Source organism: Eleginops maclovinus, chromosome 11, assembly GCF_036324505.1.
Source record: "Eleginops maclovinus isolate JMC-PN-2008 ecotype Puerto Natales chromosome 11, JC_Emac_rtc_rv5, whole genome shotgun sequence".
In the NCBI taxonomy this organism is placed as follows: Eukaryota; Metazoa; Chordata; class Actinopteri; order Perciformes; family Eleginopidae; genus Eleginops; species Eleginops maclovinus.
The window spans coordinates 1,608,417-1,636,368 of NC_086359.1; the positions used below are offsets into that span (position 1 = coordinate 1,608,417).

Here is a 27,952-nt window from a genome sequence, read left to right on the forward strand (position 1 = left end):
AAATGACTCTAAAGCCAAGAGATCTTACGAGTACTTCTACAACCGCCGACACTCCACCCTCCATCTCCCAGAGCTGCCAACAGGTCAGGCAGTGCGTGTCAAGCTGGACACAGACAAGGGGTGGAAGACCCCTGCGCAGGTGTTGGGGAAAGCGGAACAACCCAGATCCTACATGGTCAAGATGGACAACGGCACAGTGTTGCGGCGTAACAGGAGACACCTCCAGGCTGTTCCTGAGACCACCGGGCCTGCTGAGACCACCGGGCCTGCAGAACCACAACTACAGCCCGAGACCAGCCCAGCACGTCCCGTCAGCAGTCCACTTCCTGTGATGGTCACCAGGGGCCACACAGCATCACCGGGGCCTACACCAGAGACTACACAGGGAACACCGGCACGGCCTACTCTGTCCAGTGGCACAGCCAGACTGACCTCCAGGGGCCGTGAAATCAGACCACCTCTCCGGTTCAGACTCAATGAGTGATTTATGACTGCTGACTGCTTTATTGCTAATGCCTAATCTTTTTTTTTTTTCAGGTTTCCCTACTGAAACAGATTTAGTTCAATGGACAAAATGTAAAAAAAAAAAAAAAAAAAAAAAGGAGAAAGAAAGAAATGTTTTCTGCAGTTAATGTTGCTAATGCACTTAAGGGTAATGTTTATATTAATGTGTTACAAATACTACAGTACAGTAGTATGAATGGGGAATGGGTTCTGGAAAAAAATGAGAAGAAATTGCTCTTGGTAAAAATAGATTTAATTTTGATTAAGACTTAATTTACTTACCTGAATCTGCAATTGGAGTAAGTATTGTTTATTTATGTTTTAGGATACTCTGAATGGACTCAGTTCTGGTAAAGGTTACTTTTAGTTTATTGTCTCAAAAGGGGGAGATGTAATGTAATGATGGTATGAACGTTATCAGTTATATTACGCGGTGACGTAGTTCCGGTCTCCGCTGTACAGTTGAACAAGTTATAGAGACACGCGTGAGTTAGCTCCGCAATGCAGTTTGTAACGTGTTAATCCAAAGCCCTAATAAACTACACGATAAGTGACACAGTGTGTGCGTATCCTGACAATCCTCTTCAGGTTCATATCAGTATTTAGTGTCTCTACTAGGACATCTCCATGATTTAATGTTCAAAAAGCTCTTTATTTCTCTCATTGGCCAGCTGGCCGGCTCAGTTGCGATTGGTCAACCTGCTTAGAGATGTCCCGCCCCCTCAGCCTATCAATGTATTGAAGCGTTAGCCAAATAGGAGCCCAAATGATGTCATGTTCCGGAACTTTGGGATTTTAGCCTTTGCAGACCATTTACATGCATAGAAACACACAAACACACTACAGGAGGGGGGAAACCCCAAAAAGCAGAGTAGTTTCAGAGCAGTACCTTAGTTTAATGTAATGAATGTTGATGGTTTTTGAACACCGATGGAAAGACACGGGAAACAAAACAGACACGTGTTCGAAACAGTCTATCAAATCAAAATTTATTGAATTATTTTAAAGGGGTGCTCTGAATTCACAAGTTGCAGCTACAGTACATAACTCCTCTCACATCAATAGTTTTTTAAGCTATTTCGTAAAACAGTCCTACTTTCTCTTTTCAGATATTTCCTCAAATAAAGTCCAAGCTACAAAAAAAAAAAAGACAGATGCATCAAATGTGATATATTTATGAAAGATCAGAACCGCTGTCAGAAATAACGTGGGGGGGGGGGGGGGGGGGGGTGTAGACGTTGTGACGATGCTGCGTTTGGAGCAAAAAGTGATATACGGTCAAGATTCAAATCTCCCAAATGTCCACCAGTGACAAATTAAAGGTCTAAAAACAACAGAAACACGGCAAACAAAAATCACAACACACTGGAGGACTTAGAAAAACAACGCTGGATTTGCATGATGATTTGAAAATATAGATTAAATGCTACAACATATGAAAGGCTAAAAAAACCGTCAACATAAAAGGCCTTTATTCAGAATCAGAGGTTCTTTTTATTCTCATTCTAGCAGTAAATGCATAGCAGTTTAAATAATAATCTCCTCGAGGATCGCAGTGAGCATGAAGGATATGATGATGATAAGAAAGTACAACCTGTAAACACCGCCGGCCTACCTCTCACACTTGTGGGTATCAGAAATAGATTTTTTTCACAAGGCACTGGAGACCAGATTGGGTTCACTGTCCACAGATCAAAATCAGTCCCAGCAACACACACTTGTTTTTGCTGCACTTAAAATCCGAGCTCGTCTGAAATATTCACAATAAAACGTCCTCAAAGCTTTATAGTTCACTATAGCCTAATGCCGCATTCACATCATATCAGTGGAAACCAAACATAGACGTTATTTTCTGGGAATTTTCTGCAAAACAACTTATATTAAGTGTTATCTTGGTTCCTGCTAGCACTGGAAAGATGAAATGATAGCATGTATTTAGCGTATTATGCTAAAGTATTAGCACAGTACTCAAAATATTGTTAGCAAGATGGCTAACATTTTGCCAAATGTTTAGCATCAACGCTAGGGTGAAATGACCCCACAAAATCATTTTGCAACCAATTGGGGGAGCGACCAACCCTCCAAACCATTACATGTTTTCATTTGCAGCAAACCAATGGGAACGCCTAAAAAACAAAAACAATAACACCCCCAGCCCCAAAATCTGCACCACCCAGGACCAACCCTGATAAAAGAGAGTGAATACAAAGCAGCAAACTTATAGTGTCATGGGGGGGGGGGGGTGTGCTCATTCACATCCCCAGAGTCCAGAGTCCAGAGGAACTTCACAGTTTAGCTCCTTGTGTTATTGTATATTACTTATGATGTAAAAAAAGGACAAACTTCAATGGTGGGAACATGGAAACCAAAGATGTGGCGCTAGCTAAATGCTAACCCTTGATTTGAGAAAATCAATTAGGGCTAAAATACTTTAAAACTTGGAATAGTAGTCGGGTAGAATCTAGTCTAGCAGTTACCATGCGCCATAGTTGTTGAACAAAGTGCCGTTTACAGCACCTCTAAGATATGTTGTTTACCCCCAGATGATATGAAGCCCCCGTACTACAAAATAAAACGTCATGAAAGTGTTTTATTTTTCAATCGTTGGAATAAAGTCAAAAAATCAAGCATTAGCTTAGTGTCAAATAAAGTGTTAGTATGGACTCTACAACATTGATGCTAAAGTGTCCACATGCTAGTTAGCAAGAGGTTGGCTAACGCTCAACTTAAGTTTTAGCCAACCATCACTCAAGATATTTTTAGCTTGGAGCTTGATATGGCTCTGTAAGATGTGCTGAGCGTATGATGCTAAAGCGTTAGCAGAAATCTCAAAGATTGCTAGCAAGATGGTTATTGCTAGAGTTTTGCCAAATGCTTAGCATCAAGGCTAATTTGAAATGACTCGACAAAAGTCAAGTGTTAGCTTAGTGTAAGATAAAGTCTTGGAGCTCAACAATGAAAACAGAATGATAACTTTATGATCAAATGATGCTTAATTGTTAGCATGTAGTGAACCTTCAACCTAAAGTAGTGTGAGCAAGAAGTCAAACAGTACTACAGGCCTATGCTAAGCAGCCTTAGCATGGTGTAGCCAGGCTTTCGTAGTCATTTTGGTTCCCACATTCCCATTCTGTCCTTACATACAAGGAATACAAAGCACATTTAGCTTACTGTGTGATGCTAAAAGTAGTAGTATCTCCATGTAGTTTCACAGCCAGTGTGCTAACATTATGTCGTAGACTTAAATGTACTTGGTGCGTGTTGGCGGAGAAAGGAAACACCCATCACAATCCCAACAAGAGCTCACACTCTGGGACCAAAAAGAAAAAAGGATAGCAACGTTTGAGAGCGTTTAAGACAAATCATCTACAGCATGTCTAAATGAAGCACTGAGGAAGCAGGTGGTTCTCTCTTCTTGTCACTACTGGGGTTCACTGACAGTCTTTGGTTTACCAACCCTAAGAGAAGCATGTCAGAAAAGCTTAAATACAAGAAAATCTACTTGGAAAAACAAAAATGCTTTTTAAAAATATCATTTAGAAAAGAAAACAGCAACCATTCTGGATGTGATCGTCGTTAGAATCAATCTCACAGTTTAATCATCTTCACAATAAACCTCTATACACATATAACAGCTTTATCAAACTTCATTAAACCCTGAGCAAAGAGGATTAACTTTAAGACTTTCGATAATAAGAAGTGACAAAAGAATAAGATATGTGTACTCTGCATGCCTTTCCTAAATCTTCTTATATATATATCAAGTCCAGACTCCTTAAGGTAGAAGAAATGTGGCTTTTATAGTCGTCAGGTCAGTGATAATCAATGTAATCATCAGGGTGATGCCGTCAGATGATACGGGTGTTGAACAACAAACAAAAAGGGAACTTTAAGGAGGAAATTGAGGAATGTTTCTTCCAGATATGCCTGCTTTTAAACCTAGATTTCATCTCCTACAGTGGTTCAATTAAAGGTAACCAAACCTCTCTGGGACATTAGAGACAAATCCAAATTTTTATGATCAAATTTAGCACTTTTTCTGTCAACATTACCTTCTGAAACCTAGCAAAACCCAGAAGAAGGGGGTGTTTTCTGCACCCGTCGAATAGTTTTGTGTCAGTGATATGAACCGATGGCTTTTCTACCCGAGGTAAACGACAACATGTTTAAAAGAAATGTAATAAAACCGTTAAAACAAACAACATGTCAGGTAATTAGTGGAGGTTGAGGTCATGTGTCTGAATGCAGCAGGAGGTTCAATAGGAAAAATGCCCGCAGAGGCCTCACTAATCCCCCCCCCCCAATGGTGGAGCGTGTAAACTGCTGAGTGGACAGGCAGGTAATCCTGACGACAGATGGCAGCAGAGAGGAGGAGGAGGAGGAGGAGGAGGAGGAGGATGTGCTTTCAGCAACTCTCTATCACTGCAGAACACATCAGCCAAGACACTGAGGGGAAGGAAAGCACTGCATGATGGGATGCAGGATGGGGGATGTGACACAGAATGATCTGCAGCTTTTAAATGTTAAATATACAACAACAAAATGTGTGGGAAAGGACAGCTCTGTCACATGCCAACACTTAAAGGTATTATGTCAAAAGAGGAAATAGAATTAGGTTTGTTGAAAGCATTAATATGAAGTGCTAAATAAAACAGTATTAGGTTCAACTTAATATATCGCTTTCAACAAACCCAAGAAATTGGCCGTTTTTAATGACTGTGTAAAAAGCAGAGGTACAACATAAGAGTGGGAGACTAAATAAACCAAAGAGTAGTGTTTTATTTTTCAATTATTGATATAAAAGGTTGATTCTCTCAGTTTTTTCTAATCTGCATTCCAAAGAAGGTGTTTTAGAATCCATGCTTCAGGATATTCCTAGTATTCCTACTACTGTGTGTGATCAGGGGTTAGCTTTGAGTCACTCAGCGTATATACGCAGAGTTAGCTTGGCTCTTGCAGGGACAGAAAATGCTGCTCTCAGCGTCTCAAATACAGATGTTTCCAACCTTTGTTTATATTCTTTATCGTGCACAACTGAAAACCACCCTTCTTTACCAACCCGGAGTATTTCTGTAAACGATGCGGGAGTGTAGCTTATACAGGTCATTTTAAAATCAAGTTGCTTATTATAGCCACTGTAAGCTTATGGAACTAAACATTAGATATACATCATCTTGAACAACTGTAAACGATCACAATGATGAGCAAAAGTCACGTATGTTCGCTTTAATGCAAAGTGGGAAAAACTGCCAATCGTGACACAAAACTATCCAAGGAACATCTTGGATTCCCCCCAAAGATGAGGCGTTAGATCCGTTTGCTGCCTTTAAAGAAACGTATTTGCCTGCCTTGTGTTTTTATAACAACAGAACTTGTAGTAGCTTGTTAGTTATTATAAAAAAAGATTTTCATATTAGTTGGAAAACGTGAGAGCCCATTAAATCCATCAACAGAGCTGCAGCTGTAAACTTGTTTCTGTGTATGCTACAAAAATCCTTACATAAATGATCAATATGCACTTCTTTCTTAGCATTGTATGAACCTATGTGAACAAAAGTGAGGTAAAGACGATATGTAGTGTGGAGTCTCAGGAGAACTGTACCAGAGAAAGGAAATATGCTATGGTCCCCAAAAAACAAAACAAAGTGAGGCTGGTTTTTGACATTAGTGTTGAACATGCACAGCCTCTTCTTGCATAGATTTAATTTGCAGGACATTTAAGGTTTACGCTTGAATAGTATTCAAGATAAATTGAGTGACTGACCCCGCTGCAGTCTTATGCAACTCTTTGATATGAGGAAATGATGCTCTTAAGATCAGAGGCAACTGAAACTGAAAGGTGTCGTTACTTTAAATCTGTCTATGTGCAGAACGTGTCGAGTGTGTGCAACATCCCAGGGGAAACATTTACAGACGCTTCAGGAATAATCTCTCCTGATATCCTCCATTTTTTTCACGCCTCTGCTCACCTTATTGCTCTGACCTCGGCCCTGAGTTCACCCCCCCCCCCCCCCCCCATCCCCTGCACAAACGAAACAACACGTGACCCTAAGTGACCCCTGGAACACTGCGGCGTCTCGAGCTACATCAACGCTCACTGCCAGCAATGCAGCTGCAAATTCTCCAGTGTCATCCAAACACAGCAGGAAAACTAACCCACCCTCTGCACCGAGGACACATGCAGATGATATATGTTAATGTTCTCTTAGACGTCCGTCTCCTTGTTTCTGTGTAAATGTTGTACTTAGTGGAGGTGCTGTGATGCAGTATTATCGAATCGTAAAAAGACCAAGAGGATATTTAAATGCTTGCACTTGGGTTTGTTTGTCCAAAAACACAACATTTTGCAGGGTTTCCCAGCTCTTAATCATGTCTTACAGATCTGAAGATTAAATCAATTAACAAAGTAAAATCCATCGAGTTTTAGTCGATTAAGGGTTTCTATAGTTGAGACGACCCTAATATTTCTTCATACAGGGCTGTAATCTTATCCCATTGTGGCTCTACAATATGAAATGAGACACCTTTCGATTTTGCAGAAACCCAAAATGAAAAGCTAGCATGGACTTCCATGAGAGCAGACTTAAATATTTGTCCTTAATGGAGCTGCTGTGATGCAAAGAATAAAAGGTCCAAGTGTCATCGTCATCGGCTGGTATTTGGGTTTAAATCTGTCCAAAAACATAACATTTTGTAAGGTTTCCCGCCTCTTTGAATCGACCAAGATGTCGCTCAAAGAGTTTATTTTTCCATACTGGGCTGCATCTTATCCCACCATGGCTTTACAACATTATTTAGACACTGTTTTTCTTTTCTTTTTCAAATCAATTTTGCAGCCACTCCAAGTAAAAAGCTAGCATGGACTTGAGTTGCCGTGCATACGTGTAAAAATGAAGACGTTTTCTACGACTGAGGTAATCTCTGGTGCCACATTCTCCAACTCCCACTCCAACTTGGGAGAATTCCCACAAGCTTTCTTAAAATAAAGTATTCCCAATAACATGAGAGCAGTTTTAAATAAGGGGGGGGGGTTCACCATGCATACAGAGCGAGAACTAATTAGTTGTAAAAGTGTGGGAGGAACAATGGATTGCTGCTGCAGTTTACAAACTGATGGAGAACATGCGGGATGGGAGGCTACAGACGTACAGAACGAGGTGAAGAGTCACATTAACAGGGTGCGCTAACAAAGTGAAATGTTTCCCTCACAATAACCCCCACCCACCTTTATTCCTAATCCTTCCTGGTGTGATTATTGAATATCGGATAGGGGAGAGGAAACTATCAGACACAGAAACCATTAAATAAATACAACCTGTCGGGCACTCTCACACACTCTGTAACAGACCGGTCAGCAGAGGCTGTAAACACAGTAGCAGTGAGAGGTCAGGAAATGTCTCTCCAGTGGAAGCTCTTCTTTTTACTCCACTTTTTTTAATTCTCAGTGAAGCAAACGAGACCACTATCCAGTGTTGTAAAATGTAGACGGACGCAGTAAGATCCAAAGTAAATCATCAGTAGTCGTAGAGCTGGATCGGCGGAGAGAGATCCACTTCAGGCAGCAGATATTTTTGTAACAGAGGATTTATTTTTTCTTAAAGTGTGCGGAAAAATGCCCAGGAGTTGTGGGACAAAGAGCAGGCAGTCCTGGTGTACTACAGTACGATGGTGGGGGGGGGGGGCGGGGTTTGAAATGTGTTAAAGTCAAAACTAGTGCCTTTGCAGAAGTAGTCGTAGCGTTAGTAGCTGAAGTGTGCGGCTTTGAGCGAGCAAAAATCGTGAACCGGATATCAATCATCCTTGGGATTGTCCGTGACCGCGGGGGGCTCAGCGTCCGGCATGCGGCTGCGTCGGTACAGACGGTAACCCTTCCTGCAGAGCAACACGAACCAGTAAACCTGCGGCGCCAGGATGCACGAGTTTCCCAGGTTGGTGAGCAGCGGCAGGTGGAAGGGAACGCTGTAGAGCGGGATGCCGTAGTGGCGGCCGTAAACCCAGTACATGTACGGGAAGAGGGCGATGCGGCACATGAAGAAGGTGAGCAGCACCATGCCGCCGTTAGCCTTGTGCAGCCAGCAGTCCTGGAGGCCGAGCTGGGGGAGACAGTAGGGGGGGGGGAGATGGAGAGGGTGAGACATTTTATAAGAAAGGTGGTCCAGTTGCCTTCTTCTGCTGATCTAAAACAGGTGGTGTAGGTGAAAGCCAACTACAGCTGAATGTGTAAGTCATGTGCTATGCTTGTCTTCATGCTGCTGAGACAAAGGAATCTCCCAAACTGGGATTAATAAACTAATATCTTATCTGATGTATGAAGGCCAGCATGGCAAGTGTTCCCTTGACAAAAAGCCAGAGGAGGGGACAGAAAGTGGTCAAATGCTGACTCATTCCTGGGTTTTAAGACTTGGGTCTGCATTACTAGATCATTTTTTGCATGCCAACCTTCATATTAGAGACAAAGTACAGCCTAATGGTATCATCCAACCTTTGAGATGAGTTCAAAACACTTTCCTTTTTGTTAAATAAAAACCTCAAGATACGCCCAGGCCGAACATATGTGAGTTTCTTCGTTTATATGATGTAGGAGCCATGCCTGCTCCACAGAGATCAATAGGAATCAGCAGTAAAACTGTCTGTTAGTGCTGATCCAGTCCAAAGGAGGGCAGCGGGTTTTTTCCAGACGGAGATGAGCAGTGCAGCTTGGCTTTGCTCTTTTTCTCTGCTGACACCAGATGTCAGCAAAGGCCTGGAAGCCCACGGTCCACTGCCTTCACCGAGTCTATTCTTAGAGGACGGCTTTACCAAAAACACACTGACTGTGGAGCATGACAGGAAGTATGTGTGGGTGAAGCTAATGAAGGCATTACTGATGGTAATGGGTAATCAGATTACTGTTACATTTCTACACATTGTGGAGCAGCATTTCACTTAAAACCTATAAAGATCATCTAGTGTTTGTTGTAAAAGGATCAGCTGTTATCTCTGTTCTGTCAGCTGTTCTGTAGGCTCATACTATTAAATGTGAATCTATACCCTCCTGCCTGAATCTGATTTATTAGACCTTTACTTTATTTACAAGTGGCCCTAATCATCTTCTTTGAAAGATTTCTTTCCCTTTGATTTTCTATTCAAACTTCAGTTCTTTTACTCTAGATTTGGACTTTTTTACACTTTGGACTATTTCTTCCAAAAGATCACTTTTTTCTGATATATTGTGATACTCAGTTACGGTTACTGACCAAATGACCGATGTGGTTGTTGAGCCGTGCACCTTAATTATTGATGGTCACTGATGAAATGGAGATACTGAGAGTCCCTGCACATCACCTGAGCAGTACAATCAGTATTTGGATTTCTATTTATTACTTTTGCAACAACAGTACACTACACACGTGTGTGCGAGTTGTCTATTCTTGCACAAAATGTGTAGTTTACAGTATAACTTGTGGCAGTTTTAAGACCCACTATTCTTTTAAACAATTAGTCTTGTAAGACTAACGCAGCATTTGATTTCTGGCCTCTGACAGATTCCCAAGGGTAAGGCGCAGTGGGTTTAAATTTCCCCTTTGTTCCATGTGCAATAAAGCCGCTTGATTTGCACCAAACCTCCACATTCCTGCACAGCTCAGCAGCTCTGCTACTCCACACAATGGACTTCTTTTTCAGGATAAATTCATCTTTGTTTTACTGGATTATTTGTTGCAACTGTTGTGATTAATACCAAATGTCCTATTGTACGTTTGTGCCATTTTCAAACAATATGCTCCCTTGTGTTCCTTGGTCTTGTAAGAATTGACTGGTTACTTCTCTAGATATGAAGTTAGTCTGACAAGAGAACATAAGAGAACTGGAACACACTGTGGATTCCATTTCTCATTACTACCATTATTCTGTAAACATATTGATCATTATTTTTTGATCAGACATTCTACTTTTGGGTATATTTTATTTCTATGTAAATATTTGTTGAATTTATTGATTTTTTTATTTACATTTTATTATTATTTTATTAATGACTTTATAATACATTTACATTTTTACTTCGACTTCTTAAGTTGATATGAATATTTCGATTCCATTTAGCTTTTTTTTATTTTGACTTAATTGGAATTTTTCTGTCCATATACTTATTTCCTCATCCTATTTTTTCATAGCATATTCTTATTTAACCACACATATATTTTAATGTTAGTGTACATTTCACTTCTTATGTTTACAAAAAATATCTTTATTCTAGATCAATAAAGTCTTCTGAGGACAGACTTCATAGCATGCATCTGGTGTCAGCTTGTGTGTGTGTGTGTGTGTGTGTGTGTGTGTGTGTGTGTGTGTGTGTGTGTGTGTGTGTGTGTGTGTGTGTGTGTGTGTGTGTGTGTGTGTGTGTGTGTGTGTGTGTGTGTGTGTGTGTGTGTGTATGTATGTGTTCTCACCTGGATCAGTATCTTCCCCATGGAGACGAAGGGTGTGCTGAGCTCCGTTAGAAACAAGCAGCCAATGAAGAAATCTCCCTGTTCCCTTCTGAAGAACTGAGGAGCACACACACACAAACACACACACTGTAAGCAAACAAACATGAGCATGGAACAAAATAACATAAACACACACAGCTGACGTTCAAGGACACTTTCTGGAACAGTCTCAGCGGCATCGTGCCCAGGGAGGATTCAACAGACATGAAGAGAGATCAGGTTTCATTCGCATACGTTTGGAATACAAGGTGGTGTTAGATGTAGTCCGAGTCTTATGTAATTACATGTAAACATTATAAAGTGAGCAGGAGAACTTTCTTAGCTTTCTGCAGCAGATAAAATATTATGCAACAGTTGTCATTTCATCCCTAAAGACTCCATAGTAGTCGGGTAGAAAGAAAGGCCTGCTATTGTTAAGCAGATCTGAAATGAGTTCTAATAGTTGTGCTATAGTCCTGCTTATATACAGATTACAGCTGCTTAATATAAGAAAGGTCATTTTAAACTGCTATATGTATAGCAGGAAAAGATACAGGATAATTACAGAACATTTCGACCCAAATGTTGCATTTTTAAGTTAATTGCACCAATCTGGATCAAGAGGATCGACATCTTTTTCTCTTGTAAAGGGAGCGCTTGATTTGATATGCAGCTGTGTTTTTCTTGTTATACACACATTTTTTGGAAACTTATATCTTGTTGAAGACTCGAAAGGCTGATGGGGTGTGAGCTTTGCCCTACCGCCCATTTTAAACAGTGCAATAACAAATACTCCAGATACAAACGCCTCGTAGAGTTGACGCGGCCCGGTGATATTTCCCAACTTTACAAGTCGCCCGGCAACAAGCAACAACAGACTGGAGCACAATGGAGAACTCCACTCATGTCTAAAAGACAAAAGGCATTGCTTAGTCTATTTAAGATAGGAAGGAAGGCCTTAGGGCCTTGTCAATGTTGTATTTGGTCGAGAAGGAGAGTGTAAATTGTGATCTGTGTATTATATATCTCTTTCCTTTCATTTTCTGGTGTTGTTGCTTCTTAGGCACCACCACAAAGGGAGGTATCTTATTCTACCACAACTTCACCATGGGTAAAGAGAGCTAGCGTGAGTGGAGGAGGGAGTGATGTCCCGTACATTAGTAATGAATGAAGCTTTCAAATATTGACCAGTGGCCCTGCGCTGCGTGGTTAGAGATCCTAGAACAGGTGAGTCAGTGAGGATAGATAAAGAGACTCCAGACAAAAGACGAGTGCTGTCTGGTCACCCGGCTCGCTGTGTGCTGAAGATGAATAAAGCATGAGCGGCCCCGCCATCTGCCCGGGAAAGAAAGACTGAGACCACAGAGGGGAACTTTACACCACCTCACAAACTACCTCATCCACCCCTACCTGCCATAGGGAGGGATACCTTAGGCTATGATGATCTGAGACGCCTTTAGGCAGATTTAAAGAGACCCTACTCTGCTTTTTGGGGTTTTCCCTTCCCTGTAGTGTGTAGTATAGATTTTGAATGCATGTGAATAGTCTTAAAAGGCCAAATCACTTTGGGACATTCGCGTTTGTATTGGCTAGCGCTCCAACAAATTGTACGTGTTAGGCTAAGGGGGCGGGACCTCTCTGCGGGGTTGACAAATCGCAACAGTGGAGGCCAGTTAACCAATCAGAGCAGACTGGGCTCTGGTTTCAGACAGAGGGTGAAAAGAGGTGCTGCAGCACAGGCAGTATGAGAAACATAAAGAGACGCTACATACTCATATACACCTGAACATCAGAGAGGACTCTTTAAAGTAGAGACACTACATACTGATATACACCTGAGAGGATTCTTTAAAGTAGAGACGCTACATACTGATATACACCTGAACATCAGCAAGAGAGGACTCTTTAAAGTAGAGACTCTACATACTGATATACACCTGAACATCAGCAGGAGAGGACTCTTTACAGTAGAGACACTACATACTGATATACACCTGAACATCAGCAGGAGAGGACTCTTTACAGTAGAGACACTACATACTGATATACACCTGAACATCAGCAGGAGAGGACTCTTTAAAGTAGAGACTCTACATACTGATATACACCTGAACATCAGCAGGAGAGGACTCTTTAAAGTAGAGAGACTACATACTGATATACACCTGAACATCAGCAGGAGAGGACTCTTTAAAGTAGAGACACTACATACTGATATACACCTGAACATCAGAGAGGACTCTTTAAAGTAGAGACACTACATACTGATATACACCTGAACATCAGCAGGAGAGGACTCTTTACAGTAGAGACACTACATACTGATATACACCTGAACATCAGCAGGAGAGGACTCTTTACAGTAGAGACACTACATACTGATATACACCTGAACATCAGCAGGAGAGGACTCTTTAAAGTAGAGACTCTACATACTGATATACACCTGAACATCAGCATGAGAGGACTCTTTAAAGTAGAGACACTACATACTGATATACACCTGAGAGGACTCTTTAAAGTAGAGACGCTACATACTGATATACACCTGAACATCAGCAAGAGAGGACTCTTTAAAGTAGAGACTCTACATACTGATATACACCTGAACATCAGCATGAGAGGATTCTTTAAAGTAGAGACGCTACATACTGATATACACCTGAACATCAGCAGGAGAGGACTCTTTAAAGTAGAGACACTACATACTGATATACACCTGAACATCAGCAGGAGAGGACTCTTTAAAGTAGAGACACTACATACTGATATACACCTGAGAGGACTCTTTAAAGTAGAGACGCTACATACTGATATACACCTGAACATCAGCAGGAGAGGACTCTTTAAAGTAGAGACACTACATACTGATATACACCTGAACATCAGCAGGAGAGGACTCTTTAAAGTAGAGACTCTACATACTGATATACACCTGAACATCAGCAGGAGAGGACTCTTTAAAGTAGAGACACTACATACTGATGTACACCTGAACATCAGCAGGAGAGGACTCTTTAAAGTAGAGACACTACATACTGATATACACCTGAACATCAGCAGGAGAGGACTCTTTAAAGTAGAGACACTACACACTGATATACACCTGAACATCAGAAGACTATGGCCCTTTTAAACACTTCCATACACTCCAGAAAAGCTGTTAAATTGGATGTACTTTATCGATGCCAAGATAGACAACGATCAGAGGCCACATTCAAAGGCAGCTTCAGTCTCAATCCTATAATTGTAACCTGAGAAGGAGTTAAAACTAACCCGCTCTGTTAGCCCCGCTCCCCTCAGCTAATTTGCCTGCAGCCACTGAGGACAATCGGTGTAATTGTGGTTGGTAGTGTCTAATGCTTACCATCTGTGTGAGGATTTAGAAGTTATCCTTTAGCCATGAGTTTAAAACACTCCAAATGAAAGCAATCTCATGTGAGACTGCACAACTGTATAAATGTAGTCATCTTGACTGTACGATCATTAAAAACCTGTGTAAATATTGAACTCAAATATAAAGATCAGGATGTGGTGACTGCAAACTAATAACACATCACGCTTCACGCCTGTCTTGCCCAAAATCTACACAACTTCTACTGGGTTATGCAGCTTTTCCCAAGTCAGTGTGGCCGTGGTTAACCTGCATTAAAGGGAACACAGTATGGGCTCTGACAGTGTTTAAAAGACTGGTCAATGGAAAACAAAATGTGAATTGGCTTGGACAGTTACAGAAAACCTTGATCAGTGCTGCCCTCATTTTAAGTTGCATTGCTGTTGCTGCAGTTCCAGCTGTTGCTACGCAGTGGAACAGACTATTTTAACTTTGTGGAAGCAATACGATCATTCTTAAAATCAATAACATCGTTTCAAATCATTACAGCGAGTTAAGTCGTTGGTTTATTTAGTACGTAGCCGTGTAATAAGTGGGATCGTGTGTTTCATTAATGAACAAATACCACCGACAGGGTGATCAGGATCTCATGTGTTACCAAGGCGAGCCAAAGCTGATGAGCGAGGGAACCAGAGGAGAGTCAGGGCGGGGGCGGCGAGTTTAGAGAAAAGAGAAGATGACTGCAGCTGGAGCTGAATAATGTAGGGTAATGTGATCCCATATTGCCACTGCAAACAAAAGGGCCGGGTTTCAACTGCACCTGTCCTGCTAACCTGGGACACATATGGAGAGGAGGGAGCCATGTTCCTGTAACTCTAGGGTACATAAATGCTAGGGCTGCACAATGATCGTAACAGTGTTGAAGCTGTAATATTGACTTGTGCAATAGAGGACAGTCTGGAGAAATTTCCCAAACCAACATATGGAACCAAATATATTTTCATTACACAAGGCTCTGAATACGACCGGTGTGGTGTAGAGTGGAGCACTTTTTTGACCAACACTGAAATCAGATTTCCATTAGAGCTCCATTTACTCAGAAAATGGGGCTCTATAACGAACTTCATTGCACGCTTTACTGCTCAAACTATGCTCACAGTGAACTCAGGTTTAACGGTTCAGCAGGTTTCCAATTTGGAATTCATACCTGCACTAAAGGTCCTCATGAACCACAGTAGCTCTGCTTTCGCCAACACTTTACAACTGACTTCACACGCATCTATTCAAATTGTTTTGCCCGTAACTTCTTGTACGCAGAGATCCTTTGGTTTTGGCCTTTCTGTTCCTTTACACATCCAACCAACACTTGTATCTCTGCATTCAGCCTTTAACTCTCTTTACCTGACAATCTTAGTTGCATTAGTCCATTTGCAACTTGAAAAGCAGCTGATACGTCTGCGGTCTGAGAGGAATGCATAGAGACCAATCAGGAACAGCTTTTGTACCGGTTCTTGATACCCATCACTACTTCTTCCTACATTTCTGGCAGCGTCTAGTTTCCATCAGCTGGCTTTTATTTTGAAATCCAGTGTGCAGCCTTCTGATTGGTAGTCAATGACAGTGAGCATAATGCCTGTTTCATTGTTGCCACTCAAGTAATCATTAGCAGATAATGCAGCCCTGAAAACAATGCACTACATTACAGACACACGCTGATAATGCATTACCGGCAGCAACACAAGCCCATCTGAACCCTCTCTGATCATTCACACTAATTATTCACTAACTGTTAACAAAAGGAGCAGATGTTTTGGGAAATGCACGACACACTATGGCTGAGTAATTTCTCAAGAAACTCGATTACTAACAATTTTTCATGAAAATTATTTAAATCCAGAATGTAAAATGCCACTTAGATGCATTCAAGGGGTTAATTGTTGACAGATATTATTCTTATATGCATCTCAATCTTTAGAACCTATTCCTCCCCACCCCTCACCAGTGTGACGGGCAGCAGGATGGTTAGCAGGGCGATGTGATGCAACACCAGCAGGAACTCTCTGCGCACGAAGGAGTTTATCGTCCTCAGCGAGTGGCGCTTGTAGTCCTCGTGCCCTTTGACGCGGAAGCGGTGGTAGTGACTGAGGTACATGGCGAAGATGTCGTACGTCATGTAGGGCACACCGAACCAGATGACAAAGTAGGTGGCCAGCCAGTGCCTGAGGAAAAACAAAAACACAAATACAGGTCAATTAGGGTTGCACAATGAATTTGGATTTTAACATTTTTTTATCGGACTATGGACAAGTGTCTTAATGCGAATACTTAACGTCACCACACCCAACATTAGCCGCCTTTAGCTCAGTGCTGGTGACATGTGCTTGCTGTAGAACCTTTATAGGCCAACATTAGCCGCCTTTAGCTTAGCATGTGAACCCTGCAATGCTTCCAGGTCAGACTACAAATATATGTCATCACTGCACCACTGGACTAGATCTTGAACAATATTAAATCAAATGGATTATTGAGATACTGGAAGATTACATACCTTATTAGTTAAATTATTTATCCTTTTATAATAAACAGTGGAAATAGTTCTTCAAAGAGGTCTGTAATCTTATTGTTACTGATAAAACAGTCTTACTCAGCATTCCTCAGAGTTACGTAATTGATGAATTAATGATTATTAATGGGGTATTAGAGCATTTAGATGGAACAGTAAACAACCTTTCGCTTCAGCACACAGGAACATTTAGCCTATATGCCTTGACACACACACACACACACACACACACACACACACACACACACACACACACACACACACACACACACACACACACACACACACACACACACACACACACACACACACACACACACACACACACACACACACACACACACACACACACACACACACACACACACACACACACACACACACACACACACACACACACACACACACACACACACACACACACACACACACACACACACACACACACACACACACACACACACACACTACAGACAGGCTTATGTAAGTACAGTATAAAACGCAGCTTGGATGGCTGCAGCACTATAATGAGCAGCGATTACCATGATGGTTAATTATGTGGACAGCATGGCGTAAAGCTGCGGGGCAGAGCTGAGCTACTGACCTCTGACCCTTCATTGGATCTTCAGTTCTTAAAGGTCGGTGCATGCAGATTAAGAGCAGAGAGGCACAACAAACATCGCTACATGTGCATTTATGACTGCATTAAGGGCATTGAGAAACACAAAGGGACTGCTTATATGTCCAGTCAAGGGTTCGACCGGAAAAAAGAACAGCTGATGCGTCATAAAATAAGTCTATATTACATGTTGGTTGTAGTAATCCAGGGTCTCTGCTTCCTCTTACTGGGGGCGTGCCCCCTCAAACCAAAGTGCAGATTTACCCAGTAAAATGTTAAAGCGCTGCCAGAAAACAATATCTCTGTTGGTCAGAAAGGGTTTACTGAGTCCAGAGATATGGAGATGGGGTCGGATGTCTGGTCAGACGGCAGAGACAGCTTACGGAGAATAAATAGGGGATGGATGTCCGGTGGGTCTGCTGGGGGACGAGTGGCAGGCAGCAGGCTGACACTGAGACTGAGATTTCTGATCCTTTCTTTTACTCTCCTTTTTTCTGGAGAGGAAGTAAAGAACCGGAGCTCTGGATTTATTTGTTGTTTGAGGTACGATATATGACTCAGCAGCTTTAAGAAAATAATGAAATTTAGACAGGAAGTGAAATTAGCGCCTCATACTATATCTTTCTAGAAAAAACCCTGGTATTCAACATGTTAAAAGATACAGTATGCTTGAGGTGGTGAAACAATGAAAAGGCTCATCTTACAACAGGAAAACAATGGCCTCAAGAGAGGGCCCAAACTGTTATAAATCAAAATTCTTCATGAAGGGATCATACTGTTTTTAACGGCACAGGGTTTTAGTTGGAGGAGCCGTTCACTGATGAGACATACTACAATGACCGCTGTGTTAGCATGTGGTATGCACTCAACATATGGGCATTAGCCTGCTCTCTCAGCTGTTTCAAATACTGCCTCCTCAGTATCGGAGGTTTCCCCACTGCAAAAGTTGCTGCAATTGAAGCATGGGCTAAATAGAATGACAGATTGTGATGGAGCATTTAGAGTGTGCATGGGTTAGGGTAAGCTCCGGGCCGTGTGCATGTCACAGGACAGCAGAACTGAGCAGCGTTATGAAGGAATTAAGCTCTGTGGGTGAAGGGGAGGGGACGCAGAGATTAGCAGCCCTGAAACTGGGCCTTCTCGCTGACTCAGGAGGATTAATAGGCTAGCATTTAGCCTAGCGTAACACTTCCCTACACTACACCAGGGAAGCTAATGCTAAGCTAACAATAACCTCCTGCCAGGGGGCTGATGTGGAGCTTGATTGAAGGAAGGTGTAGATGAAGGGGAAGTCTTATTTTTAATGTAAAAAACAAAAATTGCTTGAGCATCGTGGCCCCACTGTGCTGATGTTGCAGTGGACATTGGCCAGGTCTCATGGGGTAAAGCCCTTTGACTGCACTGTGATATTAAGAGGTACAATTATAGATAGTCTTGAGATAGTGAAGCTGTAATCAGTATAGCAACTCTATGACAGATAAAGCACAGCAGTACCACTTGCTTTCTTTGCAAAAACAGCATGTTTTATTAGTGATAAAGGGAAAATGTTATTGGCATGAGATAACCATTGATTAAGTCCCACTGTGCTGAATACTCAACGGACATCGACCACGTCTCATGGGGTAAAGCCCTTTGTCCTATGTATGATATAACGAGGTACAGTCATATCTGAAGATAGTCCAGCTGTTATCAGTGTTGTAGCAACTCTAATACAGATATAGCACTGCAGTACAAGTGTTTTTCTTCAAGGGTATTTAGGGCACCCTGGATCATTCTAGTGTAGGTACACTGGTGACCCTTGTTTCCAGCATACAGTGCAGCCATTATACTGTAGAGAGGAGGCTGCTGGAAACAATGGAGTTTGTTATATTCCCACACTTGGTCAGGACTGTTTTCCCTGTTATACCAGTGTTCTGGTATTGCTCAGCCTTTAGAAAAAATTCATAAAAAATACTCCCATACTTTGAGCCTTTCCTTTTCCACTCGTCAGTTTCTTCATCATTTACCAATCCACATCGTTTCTGTTGTGTTGCGCCATCAAGGGCTATGATTGGCTGTTCAAGAGCAAGGGATGGAGTATGGGTTTTGTCAATGCTACCCAGCTATGATTCTTTCCTGGCGACATACATTTACAAACAATATTTTTAAAGCTATTTATTATATAGTTTTAAAACTCGATTCTGATTGTTCAATTTGTTCATTCCTGAGGTTTTCTGCTGTAGGTGCATCCAGAAAAGAAAGTCCCCGACCAACAGTTTGCTTATCTTTTCATCTTATTAAAGTCAACCTTGTGTCTTGGCCTTGACGAGTGCAGGTACAGAGTGATGATTGAGTGTGGGGAGACAATGGGATCCAGAGAAAGGTGTGAAAGGGATAAATGAAAGGAAGTCCGACCTGTCGCTAATGACGCTGCCCCGGCATGATGACACGACGATGACTCCCGCCGTGGTTGCCATGACGGCATGGATGGAGGACACAAGCCTGATTGAGACACAAAAAAAGAGGAAGTGTTATAATAAAGTCAATACACTCATGAACACGGAGGTGATACTGTGGCGTTGATCTTGTTTATAAGATATACCAAGTTTAACACCAACAATTTTAGATAGATCCAAAAGGTAAATAAAGGTTAGAGGTTTATTTGTACAGTTAATTGTATTTATGGGAACATTTCACATTCATAGTGACATAATAACAGCAATACAGCGCCATCATTAAACTCTGTATTTAAACACATTTTTTACTTTAAATATCAACTTTTCTTTTTTAATTTGTATGTGTACCTGTGTACCCCTGATGTCAACAGTTAATTTTATTGGTGGAAAGGAGAGACACTTTTCCCAAGAACAGCCATAAGGCACCACTTTAAAACATACATCACCCCTAAGGATGCATGACGAGGCAACCAAAACACACTGTGTGTTTAAAAATATATAGTTCAAAACATCATCTTTTGCTAGATTTACTTTGTCAACAACTCTTTGTAATAATGTTAATGTTTTTCCATCAGCTCGAAGCACCACTGTGCATCCTATAAAATGAGGTCCATTTGATTGATACGACTACAACCTGATAAATCGAGAGTCTGGTACACTGACCTACAAGTTCAGTACCATCATGAGATTAAGCAGTGCTTGGCCTCAACTTTCCCCGTCTATAAACAGACCTGTGTCATAGGAGAACTTGGTGTGACTCTATTTGAAGTGTCACTGTGTACGGTGGCATCCGGCTGGCAAACATAATAGTGTACTTACAACTCATAAACTTGAACACTAAAAACCTCCGGACTGTAATGAAAAACTTGATGAATATTCAGCTTTCAGCCAAAGAGACGATGGCAGATTTTCTTTTCTAAACGAGTTAATTTCTGTCCATTTCAAACAGGAAGTTGGATTATATCACCAATTTGTTCAACCTATGAATGGTCGCTTTTCTGCACAGACAAGCTCTCTCTTCCTGGCCGTCCTCCAACTTGGCAGCAGTGACAGTAAGCTGCTTTGAAATCAGAAAACATGTAATTTATTCCCAAACACTCACTGCAGCCATAATGGACAGTCGCCTCTTTAACAGCGCCACTGTTTCAAGGGTTTCCCTCCACCTTCTGGTTTACATTCCCCACCTACTCATCACCTCCTACTGCAAATAATGGAGACTAACACAGGTTACCTGGAAAAACAAATGGCAGCCAGTGTGACGATTACTCAGGTAATGGTTATGGATGAGAGGCTTGTGTGGGCCAGAAAGAAAGCTAATTTGAATATAAACAAACTTTAGTGGTTCGTAGGCCATGTTTTGGACGAATACCGTTTAGGAAAGGACAGAGGACTTCTAGTTCACTTTATCACCAGAAATGATCATATTTGCATAAATTCCACAAACAGAAAACAGATTATTATAGGAATGATGGGGTTTGAAGGTTTAAAAGTCAGAAATATAATCATTGATGAAGATTTCGCCTTGTCAGCTCTTCTAGCTTGTTGATAAGATATGTCACAAAGCACAGGTTGGACTGTCTTGATATCTGGATTAGATATTAACTGTCCTCAGTGGATGATTCCTAATAAACCCATTGACTTTTTCACTTCATTAATCATCGGGTCATAACGCCCCTTGACCACTGCATGGTATCTCGAAAACATCAAAACACCAAATGTCCAGTTTATGTTCCCCAGGGGGACGAACCCTTGATAATATGGCACTTTATTATCTTCTCTTTGATAAAAATGAGTGAATACATGAAATCTACTTAAAAAATAAACCCTTTTGACTTTAAGATATTTCCAAAATCGTGCATCTCTTTGCAATAATTGTCCTGGTGACGTTCATAGATTGAACCATCGTAAATCGAAGAGGCGCTATAAGGAGCTCAGATCAGATTCCTAAGACCCGAGGATAATCACACCTGATCCAAAATACAGTTTACGCAGACAGACCAGCTAGAAGACACCAACTGGCAGTAGCATGATGTAGTAGGGCCGGGCACTTTATCTATGTAATATCCACAGATAGTGATAGAGAAGCCTAATATTGACTTTTATGGATAAAGTAATATGGTGAGGGATGTCTTGTTCAGGTTTTAGAGGCTAACTTACAGTCAGCTGTGTTGATATCAAAGCATTTGGTGAAATATGGTGATATGATTTTCCTTATGTCCCCTAACCTTAATCTGAAGACAGAAAGGAGTGACAGCAGAGGTTGTTTTCCTCGTATTTTACAGTACACATTCTGACATTTGAGCTGATAGCAAAGCCCCATGGGTCCCACTGGATATTGGATGTGCCCATTTCCAAACCGACCCTTACACCCTCCCTTAAACACCTCTGTTGGCTCCTTCGTTCGCGTGGAGGCTCGTCCACATTTACGTCAGTTGACATTTCTGCTGTAATTAAACCCTACACCCGTGAGAAGGAGTCTCATTCAGCAGGAGTGTGTAGAGGTCGGTTTGGGCCTTTGTTACAAAGCCAATAAAACTAGAACCCTGCTTCAAGGTCCCGGGTCAGGTCTGAGTAAGTAGGAACCGAGAGGAACTGTGACTTCCCCAAAGTGCGAGAAAAGCCTAAGACCTTTAGTCCTGTTGCAAATGAAGATCAGTTTTACAAGGTCAATAAAGAGTGCTTTCTTCCTTCTGTTTTTAACGAGCTAATTGCTTGTTGCAAACAGAAAGATTGAGAAACAAAGACATTATTTGTAGTTACCAGTATCGTCAAGGTCCATGTGACCTGGGACGACAAAAAACAAAAAGGACTGAGCAGGAAAAGACCCACTAAAATTAACACAATCAATACATTAAAATCTAAATAAAGCAAATATATCTGCATTATTCTTGTTCATCTTAGTTTGTGTCTATATTGTAAGTCCCTTTGGATAAAGGCATCAGATAAATAAAATGTAACTTAATGTAATTGAAGACTAGAACAATTAGTCAATCGACAGAAAAATGACCACCAAAATGTTGATAATTGTTTAAGTAATTTTTTGGCAGAAGAAAAGGCAGAAATTGGCTCACAAATTAGACATCTTAATTATATTTAACTAAATATCTTTTGAGTTTTATTGGGCTGACATAACAGACCTTGGACTTGAGAAACTGGAATGCATAGGTTTCCCAGTAGAACAAAACAATTAATACAGAAACGATCTGCCATTCTTCAATGACAGGTATCACTGCAGGCTTTCATTTCTTTTTCAAAAAATAAAAATCCAAAAGCCATAGGCCTGAGCAGGCACTGGCTTCTTTAACCCCCACAAACACACTCACACACATTTTGCCCCCACGCCTCGCTGCCTTCTATGGCTGCATACTTTATCACAAGACCCAGATTTTTACACAGCCCATTCATTGTGTGTCCGGCAATAACCCCCCCTCCCCCCGGACTCTGTCTGTGCTGATGAGAGGTTGATGGGGTGAGTAGCGTGTGGAGGGGAGAAAGGGGAAGAATGCTTTGCTGCCTTGTTCTGCTATGTTGTCCTTTCGTTCCTGCTGTGTCAGGCCGGTGGAGAACCTCGGCTTCCCTCGCTACGACCAAGTCTCCCTAAAGATTCTCCGGGTTAATGCACGGACCAATCGCTCTCTCATGTTCTGCCACACCGTTTTTTACTCCCTCCTTCAGTAAATGGGCTACGTAATCTGGAGTTGCATTGCCGCCGCTGCAGCAGAGCAAACGGAAAAAGTGACAGCAGAGGCAGAAACAGGGTAAAGTGCATTTCATGGCAAGAAGGAACCCTCTCCATCACGAGCCCCTCGATCGGATGCAGCTTCAGTGCTAACTGCATCGCTCCTTTTCCTACTTGTGAATAAACATTTAATCAATAAGAAGCAGAGCGTGGTGTCGTTACTTTTGTGGATAAATTCATTGTTTAAATAACAGCGGTTCAGATGTCACTATTTCAATATTATCATAAAAAAGGTTATTTTAGACATGTACCAGCACATGCAGAGCAGTCACGTGCTGGTAAGTTGATGATTTAATTTAATTGACTTTAAGTTATATTCTTCATTATGAGGGAAATCCCCAAAAAATGACTTAACGAAAAAGGTTCACTTTTCAGGTGTGAATCTGAAAAATACAGGGATGATTATCCAACTACATTTCAAAAGTAGGTCATTATTAAAGACATGATTTTAAATAATTATAAGCAGAACATACCATTAAATGTATTTCAGATCAATATTTTTGATATTTACGACCATTTTAGGGACCATAATTAATTAAAATCTGTAGATAAAACAACTTTCAACTTTAAAGCATTTAAACATGTCACAGTAGATGTGACCTGAAAATGAGCCTCTGTCCTCTTTAAGAACACTGCTGCTGTATGAAACTTAAAAAGGCAGAATAACTGTGACCGTAAGTCTCTTAAACTGAGTCGGGTTATGTTGAGCAAAATAATCCCTCGTGAAGTCAAGTGTTGTTCTCTAAAGTAGGTCAAAGTTAACCTGGTGCGACATAAAATCATTGTTATATTTAGCCCACCTGTTTTGCTTGTACCTTGGGCATCAAAGTCAACACGAAAAATAGACAATTAGACAAACGAAATTCTTATAATTATAATAAAAAGGGCAGAAAATGTCTCAGAAATTAGAAACATGTCCTGTTTTTCTCCTGTTTGAATCCTATTTAACTACATATCTTAGGGGAATTTACGCTGACAAACACCTTGGACTTTGAGAAACTGGGATAGACATCTTTTCCACGGTTTAAGCATCGATAGACCAAATGATGGCTAAATAAAAACATCTGCAAATTAAGCAACAATGGTTAAAAAAGTGTTGGTGCAGAACTAAAACGCACAGTCCAGTAATGTGGTCAGTATTACATGTGTTTTGTATATACATGATGGTTACCCTTGCTGACTCTCATTACCCACTTCTCTATTTTCCAGGCTCAGTGGGAACAGTTAGGGAAGTACTTCCTGATAAACAGACGCATTAAGTACATTTTAAGCTGATATCTAAAATGTCAAGATGCCCTCAGATGGCCACTGAAGGATTCAAGCTTAAACCATCTGTCATTTAGTTGAAAAATAAAAAGCCACTAATGTTGAAATTAGATTTATCTTGTAATTGGTCACGTTATCATAAGCTCCATGTTTCTGAAAAGGGGCTGTTTTTTTGGGGGGGGGGACTTTGACCCAGAAAAAGGAAATACAATACATATTGCAAAACAGATGATAATCCCAAAACACCACATCCTTCTCTAAATGTCAAAATCTATATAAGTATGTCCCATGACAAGTTATAGAAATAGCAAGTACATGCCCTATCTTTTATTCTTTAAACTATTTTGTTTTGTCTTCATGTTTTCTACAACCATACCCTTACAGGATCTCATTTCAATTTAAACAACACCTACTTTGCATAATATTTGATTTGATATATCATCCTATATCTATGTGTTTCTGTAGTAGATATGTCGGTTATAGAGTATTCTTTTTGATTCTGTATTTTATTTATCAATCTATCTATGGAACATTTAGGCGGTATCTAACCAGTTAAAATCAGGAGAAAAGGCTTCATTTGCCTCTCAACAACTGTTAGGGTGTATAATGATCTTTTCCTGTGCTCGCTGTGGGATTTTCTCACTTCCAATTCTCAAAAGGTCTGTAGTTTGAACTAATAGTTAAACTGCAAACACAGGATTTTATTTACAAATGATCATGCAGAAGAAATTATCTTAGCAAAACCTTAGAAATCTTGAAGTATAGAAGGACAAATAATGTGTAAATCAGTAACAGAAAAAGCATATTACTTCACATTTACCTAGTGCCCCAAGTTAAAAAAGGGGCATTACACCAATATTACACCTATAAAAACACATTTTAAAAATGCAAATGTACCCTGATTTACACTTATCCAAGGGCTTCTGATTTATAAATGTAGTAGCTTACTTTAGTAGCTGGTATTAGTTTCAATTTCAGGGACAATGTCCTCTCTTGGCCTCTTCCTATTTGATCCCTCTCACTCAAATCCTCTAGAAACAAATATATAATGCTTTGACTTCTGAGAAAAATGGTTCTTGTTGATTAAGAGGATATCTCACGGTAACGTTAATGGTGAAAGGTTTAGTGCTGCTATTATACTTCACCACATGTTTTTAAATAGAGGCAGATCAAAACTCATCAGCCACTTTAGGGATTTGAGTTGCTGATATACTAATTAATGTACAGCAACGTCTATTTAAAATATGAGATTTGTACAGGGACTTTCAACGACATTCAAAGACACTAGCATGATCCAGGCTTGGGACCTGCCTGATAAAGAAGACTTCAGAAGCTGTTAAGTTGTGAACAAGCAGTGTGACATCCCCCGAGGCGTGGACGCTTGTAGGAACATTTTCCGTTAGATGAGCATTAGTAAATTAGTAGCAGCGTTATTCAGGAGCCCGGTTCAGTGTTTTCCAGGGCAGAGCTAACTCAGCAGTCGACCCTGACTGGAGCTCAGAGGAGGATTAGCCGGAGTGACAGCGTACAAATGAGCATTGAACTGAGCTGTGCACATGTGAGCGAGTCACACTGACCCACTCTCACCATAACTGTGTTAATTATTACTACTTTGCAATACCCCTGAGATGAGCAAGTTACAGAAGAGGCTGCTGATGTAACGCGTTTGATTGGTCACATGATGTGTAACAATACAGGGATTGAGCTTGTGCTTTTCACAGAAATATCACTTCCGATGTGGACAAGGCCCCTAGTGGATGCAAGGTTTCAAAAAACATCCCAGGTTACTTTACATCATAAAAACATACATGCAGGTTAGTAAATGTTTTTAGTAATTATGTTATTATCTAGGACAGATCAATGTCTTACACCTTTACAGAATTAAAACTTCTAACAGCATTTATATCAAGGCTAAAGGTGCAATTATGCCCTTTATGTCTGAGTCTTTTTAGGTATAGCATGTGTATGATCCTACAGGGACCAATAGTTTGGTTGTGATATTTGCAAATCACCCTTGTAAAGAACCTGGTTTGCAAATTTTACACAAAAGAAAAAACAACAACATTAAAATAAGGAAATATTTAGATTTTATTCTTGTTTAATTATTTACTCATTGATATTATATTAATTTAACCTTAGTTTTTGTATTTATTGTGTATATATTTTTATTCTTATATTTCATCTTAATTAAAAATAAAATGTATTCTTGTTTTACACATTTTGTATTAATTTATTCTTATTTTATTTTGTATTAATTGACTTTAGTCTTGTCTTATAATTGTTGTCTTATTTTATTATATTTTTGTACTTGTTTTATTCATTCATGTGTGAATTGTTCTTACAGATTTTAGCTGATAGCATATGTTCCTATAGGGACCCATAGTTGTTGTGATATTTGCAAATCATCCTTGTAAAGATGCCCATTTTTCACAAAAGCCCCCAAAACATTTACATCACACACATTTCATATGTTTGTAAGTGAATATAGATACGAGTAAAAGCAGTAACGTGACGTCACATAAATATAAAATAACACATTAGCTAGCTAAGGGGGGTAACCGTTACTAGCTAAGCTACCAAACAAGGTCAAATGCTACATGTTAGCTTGGAGTTAGGTGATATTTTCTTAGGTTTTCAGGTAAAATAAAAGCATTAATTTAGCAAGGTTTTACCTCTCGCTGATCAGCACCACGTCGGCATCGCTCCAGTGTTTGAACACACACGGCAGGAGCCTCCTGAAGGCGAAGAAGAGACCGGGGAAAACTACGGCGCCACAAGCTAAAACTTGCAACATCCTGCCGTTATATTTCCTCTAATCTGCCCGGAGACTGGCTCTCTCCCTGTGCGAGTTTCGCCCGTTTACACGCGGCGATGAGGCATTTTAATTCGGCCCGGAGGTCGGTCGGTGGTGTGGTGTGTGGGGTTTTTTTCTCACCGGGAACAGTCCACCATCCACACACACTCTCTCTCACACACACACACACACACTGCTGAGGAGGCTCAGCAGCAGCACCACTGTCGAGCTAACGGGCGAGGAAACACTCCGT

General features: G+C 40.8%; 1 protein-coding gene across 1 annotated transcript; it reads right to left on the reverse strand.

Annotated features, from left to right (window-relative positions):
* Positions 1 to 1,476: 1,476 nt before the first annotated feature.
* tlcd3a (TLC domain containing 3A) lies at positions 1,477 to 27,934 on the reverse strand. The gene is made up of 5 exons (XM_063895284.1): positions 27,578 to 27,934; positions 19,860 to 19,946; positions 16,283 to 16,502; positions 10,932 to 11,027; positions 1,477 to 8,597 (listed from the first exon to the last, which is right to left on the reverse strand). The coding sequence occupies exons 1-5, from the start codon at positions 27,697 to 27,699 to the stop codon at positions 8,295 to 8,297; spliced, it is 828 nt and encodes a 275-aa protein (XP_063751354.1). The 5' UTR covers positions 27,700 to 27,934; the 3' UTR covers positions 1,477 to 8,294.
* Positions 27,935 to 27,952: the final 18 nt, after the last annotated feature.

Coding starts and splice junctions, on each gene's coding strand:
- tlcd3a (XM_063895284.1), bottom strand. CDS start 27,699: ATGTTGCAAGTTTTAGCTTGTGGCGCCGTAGTTTTCCCCGGTCTCTTC. Junction 19,947..27,577: donor GTGGTGCTGATCAGCGAGAG/GTAAAACCTTGC, acceptor TGTCTCAATCAG/GCTTGTGTCCTCCATCCATG. Junction 8,598..10,931: donor TGGGGAAGATACTGATCCAG/GTGAGAACACAT, acceptor TGTCTCCCCCAG/CTCGGCCTCCAGGACTGCTG.